Here is a 19,200-nt window from a genome sequence, read left to right on the forward strand (position 1 = left end):
GCACCGTTCCCGGGTCTCTTGTCAGACCTGACAAGGTTTGTGCGTCTTTGTGGTCAGAATGTAAGATAAAACCCAGACGTGCCATCCCTGGTCCACTCGGAACTGGCAAGGCCATCCATTGCCGTCACGGACTGATAAAGGAGAGGGCTTTGAGCACTTGTTTATACAGCTGGCTTTCTGTTTATACATTGACTCAAGAGCTCAAGTTAACGCATTTTAGAAATGCTCCCTTGGAGGAGGAAAAATGAGGATTTTGGGTCCCGTTTCAGACTGACTGCACAGAAACCCATTCCTTCCCCCTTCAAGTGGAGGGCAGAGATGGGGGTGATATCTTGGGCCAACTCACTGTCCCGCAGCCTCAGTGTTTTTTGCAAGCTTTGCAAGGGAGAAAGTGGAGGAGAGCAGCCAAACTTGCTCCCTCCTTAATGCACTTGTTCCTTACTGGTGCCTAAGCTGTTGTCCTTGAAGGGACAACAGAACTGCACCCTCAATGAACAACACATATTTGTTTCTTGTTTGTTTACCCAAGATGAGCCGTCCGGGGTGTTCCACTTACAGAGAAAGGTGTGGTTTCTCTGCCCCCCCCCTTGCTCTGGTTTATGTTTATTTTTAAAAGCTGAGGGTTAAAAAAAGTAAAACGAGTCAATTAATATTTAAAACTGCTTTGGGCTTTCACCACTGAATGGAAAACCACGAGACTTAACTTCTCCGCTCAAGGACATTTGTTTCCTTTTTAATTAATTCTAAATTTAATCCTGCTTTCTAAATTTAGTCTCGAGAAAGACACAAGAATAGCCCTAGAGGGCCTGGGTTAAATTAGGTCTTACGGAATCGCCTGATAATGCAGTTTTGAACACCTTGTGGGCGGGTAAAGGAGTTAGTTAAAATTCCAAGATGGCTTTTAAAAAACCAAAAACCATTCGGTAATTCCTCAACAGAAAAGTAGGGTGTCTAATTATCTTACGTTGATAAGTAGGGAATAGTGAATGCCATCTTAATATTTTCTGAATTCATTTTAATAATGGTTTTTATACACCACATCCAAACGTTGCAGCATTGAGTCAGTGGCTCATGTGTTTCTGGCTTGCACTCTTTATAAAGATTTGAGGAGTGAGGTTGTTACCCCTCTACTATTGTCCATTCGGGGTCGCTCAACTTTTCCTACTGTGTCCGTCCTTTTAGCAGGTCAAGATGTTCAGGTGACAGCAAAAACCGCAGGGTTTTTAGTGGGGACAGTTAGAATAAGATCTATTATTTGATTATTGATGTAAACCCCCAAAATGTATTTTCTATTGTTAAGTTTCTACCTCTATCTTCAGTACATTCTATTTTATTTTATTGCTACGGCTAGTGGCTGATGCAAATAATTAAAAAGAAAACGTTGGGATTATTCCAGAATCTGGAAACGTAGATCCCAAAGGCAATTTCTAGGAGCCAAGCATTTTGTATTTGGGATTTTGAACATCTACAATCCTTTGCATCTGAGACCAGCTGAGAAAGAGACGTTCCTATTTTTTATTTTTGGCCAAAGTTCCCCAGTTATTCTCCAAAGAGACACCAAGCATTAGTCATGTTCTCTTTTTTGATAATGGTAATGTACTCTCTGCTGTATTGGATCGCAAGCAACTCAAGTCATTTCGCTGGAAGACAGATACAAATATTCTCAGATTTGAAAGTGGTCTTAGATATTGTTGTCCATGTTTGCACACTCCTCCCATCCCTGTTGTATGTTTTTGTGAGGCTTTAAAACCTCCTAATCCAGTTTGTGCAGAAAAGACAGTGGAACAGAAGAAATGTTACAGTGAATATATACAATTTAGCATAGCAAAGAGTTTACTGATTACAAAAACGTTCTTGCAAACATTTGAGAGCATAGATTTGCAAGAACGTTTTTGTAATCAATAAACTTTTGCTGTTTCACCAATTTTGTTCAGATTTTATTTTGAGGGTCTCTGACCTACTTCGAACATCAAACAAATGCTGTCAAACACCTGACAAAGCGTGTTCTCCCTGAATGAGAGCACGTGTTGCGGTTGGGAATACAAGCCACCTTGAGTGAATGGTAATTTGGCTAACCGGGTCCTTAATGGTTAATTTGGTTACTGGGGAGTTTTGGATGTTGCTAATTTGGAAGGAGGGGTCAAAGGCTATAAATATAGGACGCCCAGCGTGGGTCGTCCTCTTGGCCTTTTTGCACCGGATCAAGGAGCAGTTTGCATCTGGAGACGGTTGTATATGAGGCCCTGCTAGACTTTTAATCACTCTTTACTTGTCCCTTAGGCCCCTCTGCCTTTGCCCTGCATTTTCCCTTCTTCTCCCTCCGTCCCCTTTGCCTTCCCTTCCCTGCCTAAATACCCATCTATCCAATTTTAATTTAATATTCTCTGAATTTTAATTTTATTTTTTCCCAGGGGGGAAGGGAGCTTGGTTGAGGGTGGGGTTCCCCCCCCCCGGCCCTGGGAGGTGTCGCCTCCTGGTCGCTCCGGGCCCGGGCACCCTCGGCCTGAGGATTAACGGAGGAGAGGTCGCAGCCCTCCTATCCAGGCCGCGGGAGCGCCCCGCATTCTTGGGGTAGCTTCGCGGCTGCAGCCGCGAGGCGCGGCCACCCCCCCACCCCCCCACCCCCCCAGCAAGCAGGAGGATCGCTTACCTGGTGGGCTCCCTGCGTCCGTGGGGGGTGCCCGCTGGGACGCGGCGCGGCGAGGAGGCCGTTGCCGCCATCCCGCTCCTTCCCGGTGCGTTCGGCTATCCTGCCTGGCGGCGGCGCAGCGGGCGCCTTCCCTTCGGCCTCTTTGGAGGCCTCTTGGCGCGTCTTCGCTGCGCGCTCCTCGCGCAGCGCGCAGCGGCCTGCACGGGGCCCCCTGACCTTGCCGGCGCGGCCTTGCCTCCCTGCGGAGGAAATTTGCTGCGCAATCAGGCAGAGGCCCTCCATTTTGTTTTGCGCGCAGCGCGGCTTGTTGGGTGCCTGCTGGCGCTTTGGCTGCTGCCTACTCCCTCTTGTGGCCTTGTGCTGCAACTGCACCTGGGCTGCGCTTGGGCTCCCCCAGTGGCGAAGCCCGGTACTGCGGCTCCTTTCATTTGATTGCTTGGCTGACCCAGCTAATTGGGCCTGTACAGTGAGGGGGGCCCCTGCTGGCTGGCCTTAGTAGGTGCAAGGTTGCTCAATATATTTGCTTAAGTGGCCAATCTATTCATAGCCAAGTTGATTGCTAGTTAGTTAGACTGCCAGCTTAAAAGACGGTTATTTCAATTAAAAGCTTAGCATTTCATTCTTGGTTTATTGTTTATTTTAGTTTCTTTTAGTATAATTTATTTTAATTTATAGTTCATTTAACGCGAATTTTATTTTACTTATTAATTTGTTTTTTGTATTTTGTTTATTTTAATTTTAATTAACTTTAATTTTATTTGGTTTCCGTATTGATTTAATTGTTTTAGTTTATTTTCTCCTTGAAGTTGCTGACGTTCCAATTTAATTATTCCTTGGAACGTGCTGATCTGCCATTGAGGTTGTTGCGTTTGATGGTGCGTGGCCAGCAGCAGTTAATTTAATACAGTTTGATAGCCGTTTATTGACAGTGGTTATATTGCAGAGTTATTTGATTGTGATTTATTCCAACTAGCAGGTATGGCTCCAAAGAAGGTATCTGCTCGCCCGGCCCCTGCCACCACCTCAAAAAGGCCTATTAGAGGCCCATCCCAGGCGCTCCGCTCGCCCACTTCGGTCCAACCAACAGGGCGGGTGCAATCCTTGGTGGCAAGTATGGCCGGTGATCCGGCGGCCCTTTCACGCTTCGCAGCTGAAATGGATGGTTTTCTGCAGCATTGTTCCGCCCAACCATCTACGTCCCGAAGGCCGCCTCCTGCGGCAAGGGCGTCTCCTCCAGTGTCGCCATCATCTAGCGAAGATGGGAGAGATGGGTCATCATTGGGGAGTTTGATTGCAAACCCCCAGTTAGCCCAATCCCCTGACTTACCTGCAGTTCGGGGCCGGTCACGGAGGTCAGGCCGTTCCTCCAGGAGGGCCTCAGCAAAAAGTGGCCCTTTAGCTGTTTCCACTCGCCGGCGTACGCCCGCCCAACCTTCTGCGGAGGCGGCCTCGGGTTCTGGTCTCTCACGTGTGGTCTCTTTGCAGTCTGTTTCAGCCCCATCCCAGGAAAATCCTGAATCCGAGTCTTCCATTGAGGACAGCCTTCCGGTTCCTGCTAGGAAGTCTGCGGGAAGGAAGCGTCGTCACAGGAGGTCATCCCGGAGGCGCGCTAAACGGAGGAGGGATGAATCGTCGTCTTCTTACTCGGGTACGTCCTCTTCCAGTTCTGATGATGAGGGCAATCACATGGAACTTTATTGGGGTTTTGGCGAATCGGCTTCGGGGCTCCCGAAGTGGGCTTGGGAACGAAGGGCCAACACTCACAGGGCAAAATACGGGGCAGTCCAGGAGTGTAGGGATGGCGTGTTGGTTCCCGACGTTAAAGTCTCAACCAATTCTGCCAGGGACATCATACCAGGCTCGCATTTGTCAACAAAGCTGCGATCCAGGATTTTAAATGGTCGCTACGTAGACATGTTTAAATTGATCCCACCTTCGGAAGATCAGGAGAAAGAAAGTTCTTCCTCCAGGAAGCGCCCTGGGATCGCCACCGCAGACAGGACTTTCGAACGTTGGCTCGATTGTTTCCAGGTCTTTGCTGGCGTAGTTATGGCAGCTTACCCGCGGAGATCCCTGCATTTGATGGTCTATCTAACCACAGTGCGTTCCGCATTCAGTAAGGCTGGAGAAAAAGCTGCGATAAAATATGATGAAAATTTCAGACGCCGTGCTGCCAAAATCCCTTCGGCACGCTGGGATCGAAAAGATCTGGATGTGTGGACCACCTACGTGGCCCCGCTGATTGATAAAAAGTCGCTGGATCAGCAGAAATCTAGGATTTCTGCTTTTAGACCTGGCCGTCGTCTGCTCTGCTGGGATTTTAATAAGGGCTCCTGTCAGCGTACAACGTGCAGATTTGCTCACGTGTGTGAGAAGTGTAATGGGTCGCATTCGGCTGCCTCTTGTTTCGGCGGTCGGCGGCCCTTTCGTGGCGGAAGAGGGGGTTCTCAGCAACCCCCTAAGTCAGCCCCACTCCCCTCAACCTCAGGAACAGGCAAATAGAGTATTGACCGCCCTGGCTCATACTCCTGTATGCCTGCCGGCCCTTCAAGTTTGGTTGCAGTCTTATCCCAATAAGGAGGCTGCACGCTATTTAAGTGATGGTTTTTCGTTGGGCTTTCGGATTCCAGTAGCCATGTCTCCCGTGGCACGGAATCCTTCTAATCAGAAATCAGTTCGTGAGCTTCCTGACATTGCCAGAAAAAAGATTGCAAAGGAGGTGGCTAAGCATCGTATGGCTGGCCCTTTTAGTGTCCCTCCTTTTCATAATTTGCATGTATCCCCATTGGGTATCGTGCCAAAGAAAGCCCCAGGTGAATTTCGTTTGATTCATAATTTATCGCATCCTAGGGGTACTTCAGTCAACGATGTTATTCCTCCGGAGCTTTGCTCTGTGAAGTATGCCTCGCTTGATCATGCAATCAAAATGATTCGGAAATTTGGCCAGGCTGCTTTATTGGCAAAATGCGATATTGAATCGGCCTTTCGTTTATTGCCAATTCACCCGGAGGATTTTTGGCTCCTGGGTTTTCAGTTTGAGGGCAAATATTACTTTGACAAAGCCATGCCTATGGGCTGTTCAATAGCGTGTGCTGCCTTTGAATCTTTCAGCACCTTTTTGGAGTGGGCCCTCAAACAGAAAACAGGACTGGGCGGAGTCACTCATTATCTGGATGATTTTTTATTGGCCTCGGCCTGCGACACCGGCAATTGCTCGGTGCTGCTGCAGGCCTTTGCTGACCTTACGCAGGAATTGGGGGTCCCGCTCGCAGCGGAGAAGACTGAGGGTCCGTCGACCCGGCTTACATACTTGGGTATCCTACTGGATACGGTGTCCCAGACTTCCAGCTTGCCAAAGGATAAGCTGGTTGCCTTGCAGAAAGTTATAGAGGAATTGCTCCCTTTGAGGAAGGTGTCACTATTGCAACTCCAGTCGCTTTTAGGTCACTTAAATTTTGCATGCAGGGTGGTGGCCCCTGGGCGCCCTTTCTGTTCACGCCTGGCTCGACTCACCGTGGGGCTGAAGGCACCACATCATCGGGTTAGGCTCTCTAGTGGGGTGAAGGCCGATCTTGGCATTTGGCTGGAATTCCTAAGGGAATTCAATGGAGTGTCATTATGGCAAGACACGTTGAACTTGCATAATGACTTCCAAGTGCAATCAGATGCTGCAGGTTCCCTGGGGTTTGGGTTGTATTGGAAAGGCAGATGGTGCGCCATGCGTTGGCCGCCTGCTTGGCAGGGTGAAGCGATTACGCGGGACCTAACTTTTCTTGAGTTTTTCCCCATTGCAGTGGCTGTGCACTTGTGGGTTGATGAGTTCAGGGACCGTCGTGTTTGCTTCTGGACCGATAACCAAGCGGTGGTGAACGTGCTGGCCAAACTGTCTTCACGCTCTCCCAGGGTGTCAGCCCTTTTGCGGGCCTTTGTTTTACATTGTTTACGTTATAATATAGTGTTTTCGGCACGTTTCATACCGGGGGTGTCTAATGAAATTGCTGATGCTCTGTCCCGTTTTCAGATGGAGCGGTTCAGACTTCTGGTTCCAGAGGCGCGAAAACTTCCGGAATATTTCCCGGATCATCTCTGGAACCTTGGCAGCAATTAGTTTTTCAGGGAGTAGCGGCATCTGTTTCCCCTTCTACCCTCAGGTCATACACTAAAGCTTGGACTGATTTTTTGGCCTTTACACATCAGTCAGCTAGGGTTGAATTGAGGGTCCCTCCCTCTACTTCTCAGGTGCTGGAATATTTGGCACACCTGTTCCGGTTGGGACGTGCAGCTAAGACAATCAGGATCCAGGCAGCGGCAATAGCCTTTTTCTGTAAATCATATTTTGACAAGGATCCTTGCGCGAAGTTTGTCGTGCGTAAGGCCCTGGAAGGATGGGGTAGGCTTTGCCCTCCCCAGCCAGCTACCCGGCGCCCAATTTCATTTGATTTGCTGTGTAGGATGCGCAAAGCCTTGCGGCAGGTATGCTGGTCCGGGTATGAGGCTCGCCTTTTTTCGGCAGCATTTTCTGTGGCTTTCTTCGGAGCTTTAAGGGTGGGTGAGCTCCTTCTGGAGGCTCATGGGGACGGTCGCTCCAGGGGTTTGTTGCTCCGGGATGCACAATTATCCCCGTCGGAGTTGAGGCTCACTATCAGGAGCTCAAAAACGGATCAGAGGGGTAGGGGGGCCCTTCTTCGTCTCCCTGCCACGGGGGAGGCGGGCCCTTGCCCGGTGAAAGATGTCAGGAGGTACCTGGCTGTTCGTTCCCCAGGGGATGGTCCTCTTTTGCGGCATGAGAATGGCTCGCCCCTTTCCAGACACCAGTTCGCAATGGTAATGCGAAAAGCGATTAGGGCTGGTGGGGATTCAGCTGACGGTTTCGCCCCCCATTCCTTTAGAATTGGGGCAGCCACGACAGCAGCGCACTGGGGCCTGTCTGCCAGCAGAATAAAGGAATTGGGTCGCTGGAAATCAGACGCGTTCAGGGGCTATGTACGGTAACAATTCGGTATTCTTACATTTTTTACTTGTTTACCCAGGTTTTGCGGCCGTTCGCATCTGGCTGGTGGGGCACAGCATCGTGCATTGGGCTGGTGTCGGAGCCAGGCAGTCCGGTTGGGGTCCAGGTCTCGGCCTTCCGCCACACGTGCGCATATCGTGGCTATCCAGACGTGGAATGCGCTGGCCGGAGTTCCTGCCACTGATCCGGCGGCAGTTACTTATGGAAGGGCCGCCCACGGCTATCGTGGTACAGCTGGGAGAGAACGACCTGGTTTCCATGGACTGTTTGTCGTTACGTGCCGCAATAGTGGGTGATCTTGAGGTGCTGCGGTCATTGGTGCCGTCAGCAAAGATTTTTTGGTCAAAGCTCCTGCAACGACGTATATGGAAAGGTAGTCGCTGCCCAAGTGCCACTGACAGGGCCAGGAAACGTGTCAATTCTGCTGTGGCCAAAAAGGTTTTGGAGCTGGGTGGTGATGTTATTTCCCATCCGGGGATTCAGTTTCAGGCTGAATCATTCTACAGGGAGGATGGCGTGCACCTTTCTGCCTTGGGAAATGAGGCTTGGCTAGGTGCGGTGGTGGCCAAGCTGAAGTCTTGGCTGGGGCTGTGAGTGGTTTGGCGGGGAGCTTGGGGCTCCATGGCGGTTAGGCATTGGTTAAAATGGTTGGTGGAGGGGTAAGTGCCTACCCCTCCAATGGTGTGCGAAAAAGGGAATTCCGTTAAAGGAATCCAGGGGCTTGCCATTCTTTTCGTCCTTGTCCCCGGAGTCGGACTTGGGCCGTGCAAGCCCCACCGGAACATGAGGGTGAGAAGTGATGGACTGGTACCCGGCTTCATCTTCTCCCCAATACTTGTTTCCCACGCTGGCTTCCGCTGGAATCCGGAAGTGCCAGCTCTGTCCCTGGGCATGGACAGATAGTCATAACCAATGCCTAAGCAACCACTCACATTTTTTGTATTTGAATAAAGTTGTGGCCAAAATTATGCCAATAACCTTAAACAAAAAATTATGTGTGATGTGTGACTTTTTTGGAAGGGGGGTGGCTTGTGGGACTCAACACGCAAAGCGTGTTCTCCCTGAATGAGAGCACGTGTTGCGGTTGGGAATACAAGCCACCTTGAGTGAATGGTAATTTGGCTAACCGGGTCCTTAATGGTTAATTTGGTTACTGGGGAGTTTTGGATGTTGCTAATTTGGAAGGAGGGGTCAAAGGCTATAAATATAGGACGCCCAGCGTGGGTCGTCCTCTTGGCCTTTTTGCACCGGATCACCCGCCCACCCTCCCTTTATTAAGGGGGGGTTTTTTCCTGGATCATTTGACCTTGCTATGCCTGTCATGGGGTCGTTCGCCTTGGTGCGGGGGCCTGGTAGGAATTTTGCCATTTGGCTGATTGGCTGGTGCCATTTGGTTTTTGCCTACTGCGTAGCAAATCGTCACAACTTGTAAGGTTGGCGGTTAGGCATTGGTTAAAATGGTTGGTGGAGGGGTAAGTGCCTACCCCTCCAATGGTGTGCGAAAAAGGGAATTCCGTTAAAGGAATCCAGGGGCTTGCCATTCTTTTCGTCCTTGTCCCCGGAGTCGGACTTGGGCCGTGCAAGCCCCACCGGAACATGAGGGTGAGAAGTGATGGACTGGTACCCGGCTTCATCTTCTCCCCAATACTTGTTTCCCACGCTGGCTTCCGCTGGAATCCGGAAGTGCCAGCTCTGTCCCTGGGCATGGACAGATAGTCATAACCAATGCCTAAGCAACCACTCACATTTTTTGTATTTGAATAAAGTTGTGGCCAAAATTATGCCAATAACCTTAAACAAAAAATTATGTGTGATGTGTGACTTTTTTGGAAGGGGGGTGGCTTGTGGGACTCAACACGCAAACTTTGTCCAACAACAAAGATTTATAACCCCAGCTTTTGGACATACACCAGTGAATAGTGTCAAGTTGCACTGAGGGAACTGTTAACATCCACAACGTACACCAAATTTGTCTGGGAATTTTGATATCCGGCAAATCTCAGACAGCTACTGACAACTACATCTCTCTGGATGCAAATTCCAAAAGCAAAACACACACAAACACAAAACTGAATTGGAGATTAAAGGCTTTATAATTAGCAAGAAGCAAATATTTGAATCCCATGCACTTAGATTCTAGGGTTAAGCTGTCATTGACCTAAGTGGGGCAGAATCAGGTTCCTCTTCTGAGGCAAGTTCTTTAATTACTGTGTATAGCAGAGGACCATCTGCTGCCTTTGGTAGCTGTTGCTTGTGGTTTTGTAACACTCCAAGAAATGTAGCAGCGCCGACCTAACAAACCAGGCCACAGCAAACAGCGATTTTTTATAAATAAAAGCATATCAGACTTTTATAATTGAAACGTAATTTTATATCAGTGGCCCAGCAGATCAAAAATTGTGCAAACATTACGTGACCAGGCGGCGACAGCCCCAGCCCCCAGGGATCATAAGGAAGGAATAAAGACTCTGACAATGTTATATGGAATTAAAATTAGGGCACAACTTTATTAAACTTCCGAATGTAGGAAGACCTTGGCTTAGGCCTTGGGCGTGTATCCCTCCCAGCCCGCCAGCTGGGGGGAACTGGGGCTCATCAGGGTAAAAGGGATATGGGGGTGCTCTGCGAGATGTAAGTGTAGCAGGCAGCCCAGCCCATATCCCTGCACGCAGGGTAGTTCACTAACGCCCTTTCAGTGGATGACCAGTGGCACCCATTATATATCACCCCTTTAAAAAGGGGACCCTGGAATCGCTGCCGCAGGGGGGTGAGTCACCACTTCATGCCCACCCCACCCATTATAGGGAAGAAAAGACTAAATGATTCCGCTCAAGGCCATAACCGCCAAAGTTGTTATGAATTGCTATGGGGAAGACAAAACCTGCCAATGCAGGAAAAATTCTTCCCGGTCCTTCAACAGCAAGCAGTCAAAGACTGTAGCAGCGCCCGCTAAACAGGAAGAAAAAGTTAACCTGCAAACAAGAAACATTAAACAAAGGGAGGGGAGGGAGGGTGAATCTCCAGAGCCGACTGCTTGGCTACTGTCGGCTCCACCCCCTATTTATAAATGGGGCTGGCCCCACCTCCCAGCAAGAAACTGAGGCTGGGAATGAACCTCCAAAAATTAACACTGAGAGGCAGGCCAGTCCCTGTTTGCCCGTAAGCTCCCTGGGAACTGTAGCACTGCATGCGATTCCGCAAAGGGCATCCACAACGTAAAGTGTGAGTGCTCACTTCAACATTGAGGCTTTTAAATATGTGATGTGTTTTCGAAGAGAGCAGTGTTTTGGATCCAATGTGCAAATGGAAAGGCACTTTGGCTAGTGCAAGATGAAAGGCACGTTGTGCAACTGCCTTGTGCAAATGGAATGTCACTATGGTTTGCGCTAGATGACCTCCCTGTATTCTGTCAACCCCATTCTCCTGCAGTACCTGATTCTGCCCCATTCTGGATAATTTATTTTATTTTATTTATTTATTGAACTTATATATAAAGGTAAAGGAACCCCTGACCATTAGGTCCAGTTGTGACCGACTCTGGGGTTGCGGTGCTCAGCTTGCTTTATTGGCCGAGTGAGCCGGCGTACAGCTTCTGGGTCATGTGGCCAGCATGACTAAACCACTTCTGGTGAACCAGAGCAGCACACGGAAACGCCGTTTACCTTCCCGCCGGAGTGGTACCTATTTATCTACTTGCACTTTGACGTGCTTTCGAATACCGCCCAATTAATCCTCAAGTGTAAACTTCCAGGAGGTGCCAGAGGCTGCAGTGGGAAGGGGAGGGGGGACAAGGAAGACCTCTTGCACAAGTAACTCTTCAACCACATTTTTATGGACCCTATCCCGTTGGTGAGAACCTAGGAGACCAGGGTTTGAATCCCCATTTAGCCATGATGTTCACTGCATTACTTTTGGCCACTCTCAGTCTCTCAGCCAGAATCTAGTGCTTTTTTTCTGGGGGGATGCAGGGGTACCCATAGCCTTAAACATTTTGTGACTCTTTGTACTTTTGTCCGTTTTCTGTTATTGCTTTTCCCTGATTTGAACTATAAAATGGTGCTTTTCTTGAGTCAAAATGAGAGTACCCCTAAACATGCCTGCCTAAATCTATTCACAGGGTGGCTGTGAGTATATAATGGGGAAGGGGAGAGCCAGGAGGAAATGTGAAATATGAATGTAATAGTAAATCTAATAGGAAATGTGCTTAGTGATCCATTTCATACTAACTGAGTGGAGCTAAGGAAGAACTTAATACATGCGTAGGCAAACTAAGACCCGGGGGCTGGATCCGACCCAATTGCCTTCTAAATCCGGCCCACGGACGATCTGGGAATCAGCATGTTTTTACATGAGTAGAATGTGTCCTTTTATTTAAAATGCATCTCTGGGTTATTTGTGGGGCCTGCCCATAGCTGTCAACCTTCCCCCTTTTTTTTTGCGGGAAATTCCCCTATTCCAGCACTGTTTCCTGCTGCTTACCGCTGCTGTCCTGGATTGTTAGATATCCCGTAGACTGTCCCCCAGGACAGGTGAGGCTGCTGATCCCTTATTTTCAGATCTGAAACTTGACAGCTATGGGCCTGCCTGGTGTTTTTACATGAGTAGAATGTGTGCTTATAGTATTTAAAATGCATCTCAGGGTTATTTGTGGGGCACTGGAATTCGTTCATTCCCCCCATCCAAAAAAAATAATAGTCCAGTGGACTAATAGACAGTGGACCTGCCCAGTGGCGTAGCGTGGGTTGTCAGCACCCGGGGCAAGGCAAGTAATTTGCGCCCCCTAACCCGTGGATTTGCCCTAACCCCCAGATGTTGCGCCTGGTGTGGCCGGCCCCCCCTGCACCCCCCACGCTACGCCACTGGACCTGCCCCTTGCTGAAAAAGTTTGCTGACCCCTGACCTAATAGATTGGGACAGAAGCAGGAGGCGACATGGTGGGGAAAAGGAAAAGTCAGGCAGAATTTTGTGGGTCAGAGGTGAAACCAGGGTAGAATCTTGGAACACAGACATATCCTGAATTTAAGGCGGGGAGAACCTTACCATCTTATGGAAAGCCGATAATTCCATCTGAGAATACGAGAATCATAGAACAGTGCAGTTGGAACAGTTGGAAGGGAATCCCAGCTTGATTTATTCCACATATTTTGCCACCGCCCATTTTGTACAAACATTTGAAAACATTTTCCAAAGATGTATTTAACTTGGTGGGAAAGAAGCCAAGCCTGATTTTAATCAACAAAATACAGTATTGATGTTTCTAACCCTTTAAGTAGCTTCAGCAACCTCGGCAACAATTGTGAACACACTCACTAGGGCATAAGCCCCTCTGAAAATTATTTATTGTTTATTAAATTTGTACGCTGCCCTTCATCTGTAGATTTCAGGGCAGTTTACAGCATAGAAATACAAGATAAAGCACAGACTTGTAAAAGAGTATTGGGAAATGATCCATAACGAATTGGGAAAAAATATATTTAAAAGTACCTTCCCCCAAAAACCAGAGTTCTTTTTGTTGGGGATAATTCAGAAAGAAATTCCCAGGTGTCAAAAAAGGTTATTTATGTATGCCACTACTGCGGCCCTGGTTTCGTTAGCCCCAAACTGGAAAATAAGAGAGGTCCCAACTAAAGAAGATTGGCAACTTAAATTGATGGAATATGCGCAGCTTGCAGACTTAACATATAGAATAAGAGAACAAGAAGAACATACTTTTAAAGAAGACTGGGAAATGTTTATTGGATATATGGGGGGAAATTGTGTACACTTGAAAACGTTGGCAGCATTAAGATAAATTCAACAGTGTAAATAAGTTTTGATGGATGTAATAATGGAATACTGAATGGTTTAGTTTATGTAAAATGTGAAGGGATTTATGGTATGCAAAATGAACCATGGAAAGAGAAGAAGGGAAGTCACTGATATTTTAAGGTTGTTTAAATGAGTATTTAAAATCGCAAAACAAAAAAATCACACACACACAAACAAACACAAGGTAAAACACAAAATATATAATAAAAACAAGAACAAACCAAACCAATAACACCCCTCCCCACTCCCACAAACACACTTAAAAAGACATGGGATGTTAGCCAAAAGCCTGGTTGAAGGGGAAGGTTTTCGCCTGGCACCTAAAGATGTATAATGAAGGTGCCAGCCAAATCTCCCTGAGAAGACCATTCCACAAATGGGGAGCCACTACAGAAAAGGCCCTTTCTTGTTTTGCCACCCTCCGGACCTCTTGTAGAGGAGACACACAAAGACGGGGCTCAGAGGATAATCACAGAGTCCGGGTAGGTTCATACGGAAAGTGGTGGTCCTTGAGGTTACCTTGGGAGTTACTTCCAACGTCAACACACAATGGATTGAATGGCCAATTGGTAAACTCGGCTTTCCAGGTGCACTTGCTAAGAATTTGCTTTCACCAAACATTCTTACCGTCTTTTCAGTGATCCAGCTTCCAAGTCAATGTGCTTTGTGAACAAGGATGGTAGGTGTTTGTGGGGAAAGTAGCTGAGCTTTCTTTTAAGTGACTGGATTTCCTACCCTATAGCTTTCATCCTATGCAAATGCAACCAAAAACATCCACAGCTTGCTCCTAGTAGAAAGACCCATCAGAGTAAATCGTAGAAAAAGGTAAAGGATCCTTGGACAGCTAAGTCCAGTCAAAGGAGAATATGGGGTTGCAGCCCTCGTCTCGCTTTCAGGCCGAGGGAGCCGGCGTTTGTCCACAGACAGCTTTCCAGGTCATATGGCCAGCAGGACTAAACCACTTCTGGCACAGCGGGACACTGTGACGGAAACCAGAACACAAGGAAATTCCGTTTACCTTCCTGCCTCACCAGTACCTATTTATCTACTAGCACTGGTGTGCTTTCGAACTGCTAGGTTGGCAGGAGCTGGGACAGAGCAACAGGAGCTCACTCCCTTGCCAGGATTCGAACCGCCGACCTTCTGATCGGCAAACCCAAGAGGCTCCGTGGTTTAGACCACCCTGGGCGCAACAATAAGTTCTCCTCTTCCCCTTCTGAAAACACGTTCTAAGGTCTATGTAGATTGGCAGAAGTGTACAGTACAAGTGAATTAAAAACAACATAAAGGAATCTACCTTGTCAGCTCAGGTGCTCAGCTCCCGGTTTCTCCAGTGTAATCACCAACGTCCTTGATTGGTTGACGCTCAGGCAAATGTGGCTCCTCAGCTGCTTTCTCCTCGAAGATAGAAAGATCTGGAGAGGAGATTGAGGCCTCAGGATCATGATGACCCTAACAGAAATAGCTCTGTACAGGTAAGAGGATTACTATAAAGGAATTAGCAAATTCTGTTAATTAGCATGGACCAATGAAATGTCAGGCTTCCCAAAGGTTTAAAGGATTTGATACATAGATATAATTGAGAAGAAAACAGAGGGAGGGTGGGGGAAGAGAGAAAAGAAAGAGCCAGTCCTAGTTGTGAATGGGATCTAAATATTGTGGCCAGTTCTTCCACAAGGCATCACTAGCAGGAAAAATTTGAGGAGGAAACTTCAGGTGTTTGAAGAAAGTTTTAATACCTTTCAGAATAATATTTTTTAAGGGGCATGGTTTACGTGGCAATTGTATGACTTTTGCTGTAATGGTGTTTCCTCTTTTTTCCTACCCCAGCCGACAGATGGATAAAATGCCCCGTTGTCTGTAGAAATAGAAATAAACATATCTTCCTAATTGTACCACTCTTTAGTTGGTTCAGCAGTGTTTTCTCATTCAGACTGAGCAAAAGTCACAGTGGCCTGCTGCGTTTGTTCCTACTCTGGCAAGCTTAACACCAACTTTACTATTTTGTCCCAAACTCTTTGCGTGTCGAGGTCCCCAAGACACCCCCCAATAAAACGCAATTGACACATGATTTTTAGTTTAAGGGTTTTGGCACAATTTTGGCCACAACTTTACTAAAATGACAAGCAATGTGAGTGGTTGCTTAGGCATTGGTTGCGACTATCTGACCTTGCACGGGGACAGACTGACATTCGCACACCCGCAAAGTCAGAAAGGGAAAACATTTTGGGGAGAGAGACGGGACTGGGTACCATGCCTCACCTCTCCCCAAATGCTCCCAGGGGCTCTTGCGTGGCCCTAGCCCCTTGCCAGGGGTTCGGACAAAAGCATGGCGAGCCCCTGGGTCCCTTTAATGGAAAACCCTTACAGCAGCAGCATTTTGGAGGGGCTTTCACCACTCGCGCATGAGCAGACGCTCAAAATGACGTCACGCGCATGCGCAGAAGCAGCAAAATGCGACTCGCGCACGCACGACGGGCCGTCGCATCTTACGTTCTATTCAGGATGCGAATGGGGTTTCAGATCCCGTTCGCATCCCAAGGTACCTACCATTGTATTGTGTTTTGCTGCACTTTCCCCCAAAGCAGCTTTGGACCAAATTTAGGAATGGGGTGAACTAGCTGCATCTTAAGCCAGTACTGTGTACCCAGTAATAGTCACACAAGACAATGTAAACAGTTCTATATGGTGAAGTTTTGCTTTCATTTTTAACATTTCACTATGGTCAGATTGCTAATAAAATACAGTGGTACCTCGGGTTACAGACGCTTCAGGTTACAGACGCTTCAGGTTACAGACGCTTCAGGTTACAGACTCCACTAACCCAGAAATAGTACCTCGGGTTAAGAACTTTGCTTCAGGATGAGAACAGAAATCACATGGTGGCGGTGCAGCGGCAGTGGGAGGCTCCATTAGCTAAAGTGGTACCTCAGGTTAAGAACAGTTTCAGGTTAACAACGGACCTCTGGAACAAATTAAGTTCTTAACCCAAGGTACCACTGTAGTTGTATACAGGAAACTATCCATTAACACTTCAGCTTGCTCATTTCAGTGTGTTCTTCCTAAAGAGCTGTTTTTAGAGCTTAACCCTACTTTCTGAAACAGCTAATTTAATTCAGCTAATTGCTGATTTTAAACAGTACAAATATTAATTTAGCTCTTGGGTACATCCCTTTGGGTTCCTTGAGCTTTGTGATAGAAGAAACAAGTGGTAAATTTGTTTCTGTCATGAGCTGCAGACAGAAACATATTGAGTCCTCCCCTTCTATTGTGAATTTATCTCTTTCAGAATGGCATCGTTCTCTTCCACCAAAGTAGTGTGGTGCCTTTTTTGGGAGGGCTGGCTTCAATTTTAGCTTTTTTGGGGGGAGGGGTATATAAAAATTGACTCTCCGGTATAATAAAGCTTTGTCTTCCTTTGTACTTTAAGGTTTTGGTGCCTCTGTGGAGATGTTTCAGACAAAGAAATTAGAAGTTCCAAAGTGCTCCATACAGTAGTTTTCTCCCCAGGCCATGAGGCAACCCAGTTCCTTATAAATACATGAAATGAATGAAAAATACTGCGTTACACTGTGGACAAATACAGTTCTGCGTAGTTTGCTTTGTACATGAATGCATATTATTTCATCTCCTAGATGGCCTTCCTGCCAGTAGGAGATGCTCTTTTTCTTTGAGAAGCTGTGTTCAGAGTAAAGTATTAAAAACAACACATGGCTAAGGGTTTCTTCATATGGTATAGGTCTCTGTATACTATATTTGAGGGGACGTGGGTGGTGCTGTGGTCTAAACCACTGAGCCTCTTGGGCTTGTTGATCAGAAGGTTGGCTGTTCGAATCCCTGCAACGGAGTGAGCTCCCATTGCTCTGTCCCAGCTCCTGCCAACCTAGCAGTTCGAAAGCATGCCAGTGCAAGTAGATAAATAGGTACCACTGCGGTGGGAATGTAAACGGTGTTTCTGTGCACTCTGGTTTCCGTTACGGTGTCCCGTTGCGCCAGAAGCGGTTTAGTCCTGCTGGTCACATGATCCGGAAAGCTGTCTGTGGACAAATGCTGGCTCCCTCAGCCTGAAAGCGAGATGAGCGCCACAACCCCATAGTTGCCTTTGACTGGACTTAACTGTCCAGGGGTCCTTTACCTTTAGCTTTTTTATATAGGTCCCTGTATGACGGCCAGTGATGTAGGTGGATTGGTATGAATAGGACTCGCACCTCATAACTAAGCTTAGATTGCCAGCATAACATGCTATGCCCTTTTATCACTGGTGTTTGGCCACATATTTTTGAAACATTTCAAATGGAAATGCAGGAAACACATATCTGAGAACCATGGCTGGCTAAAGTCATGGAAAACACATGCAAGCTTTCACCTTCTTGGAAATGGTATGGTAAGTGGAGTGGCTGGTAGTTCTGGAGAATAGATCTAGAATTTTTACACATTTGCATCGAGTCACCGCCAATCAAAGTATTAGCTCAGCCATGCTTTTAACAATAATCAAAATTTGTTCTGAACCAACTAGAAACCCAAAGAGAATATTGGACTAAGTGCCATAAGCATGAGGCAAATGGGTGGGTAGATTTTTTTTTAAAAAAAATAGAGATTATTACTTTGGCTCATGTACTATAAACAGCTTTTTGGCATGCACACGGAACGTTTTGCTCAAGCATCTCTGATGTTACAGATAAAATAATAATAATTGAAGACATTTGAAATATGTTCCAACTGGGGAAAAAATTAACAAGCCCACTGCACAAAGTCCAGATACATTTTCCTATCTTGGCAATGCTCTTTTGCAAAATGCTATGTTGAATAATAACATTACTTATTGTCTTAGTTTCAGCATGTTCTTTCAAAGTATCACGAGAAGCACATGGCTTTGATTTCCCCATTAATGTCAATTTTATCAAGCTTTTGTCTTATGTATATGTAATTTAAAAAGAAAGAAAAGGTCTCTAGTTCATCAGTTTTTTAAAAATAATAATGAAGACGATCAATTTGCTTTCACTTCTTTCTGTTTTAAAATTGTATCCTTTTCTAGAAACTATAGGATGGGTAGATTAGGTATCTCTTAAAAGTCACATTTAGCCAGCGTTTATGGGCATAAGGGGGCACTGTTGTACAAGTGAGCTCTTTCCCTATTCAGAATAGCTTTGTGCTTTGTGTGGAATTTTCCGCTGAATTCTTTTTCAGTGACTTTTTAAAATTGTAGACAATGAACATAATCGGGGAAAGCAAACATTTGGTAAAGATTTCTGCCCCTCCCCTGAAGCATGGCAGTTCCAAAATGAAAGTTAAGACAGGAAAAGGTTTGGCTTAGCCCTAATTAAAACCCTTTCTGGAGATCATCTGCTATAGACATTGTTTGTGGCAGCTTTAATCTAAACCGGAAGCAAGTCATTTAAGACAAGGCAGTTACTGCCCTTATTACCTGCCTGTCGTTAGGATTCCAAACATTGTTTTCTGCTGTTTGTTAGTAGCAAGATCTGCAAGAAAGCTGTCAGATAGAGCAAGGAGCCTGGAGTCCGAGATTTATTTATTTTTAATAATTTTTTATTTGATTTTACAAGTATAAAATTCTAACACTACGAATTACATATCCATATTTAAAGATTTCCCAGAATCTCTGGACTTCCCACCTTCCCCTCTATGGGTCCTGTTGTACACCTTCTCAACTGACTATTATTTCACAATCCATATTTTATATCGCTCCATATTGTCCATAATATTTGCTATT

General features: G+C 46.6%; 1 protein-coding gene across 1 annotated transcript; it reads left to right on the forward strand.

The window, feature by feature from the left end:
- The first annotated feature begins 6,927 nt into the window (after positions 1–6,927).
- LOC144327753 (uncharacterized) lies at positions 6,928–8,756 on the forward strand. Its single transcript, XM_077928332.1, has one exon. The coding sequence runs from the start codon at positions 7,632–7,634 to the stop codon at positions 8,253–8,255; it is 624 nt and encodes a 207-aa protein (XP_077784458.1). The 5' UTR covers positions 6,928–7,631; the 3' UTR covers positions 8,256–8,756.
- Positions 8,757–19,200: the final 10,444 nt, after the last annotated feature.

The sequence above is a fragment of the Podarcis muralis genome, chromosome 5, assembly GCF_964188315.1.
Source record: "Podarcis muralis chromosome 5, rPodMur119.hap1.1, whole genome shotgun sequence".
Classification (NCBI taxonomy): Eukaryota; Metazoa; Chordata; class Lepidosauria; order Squamata; family Lacertidae; genus Podarcis; species Podarcis muralis.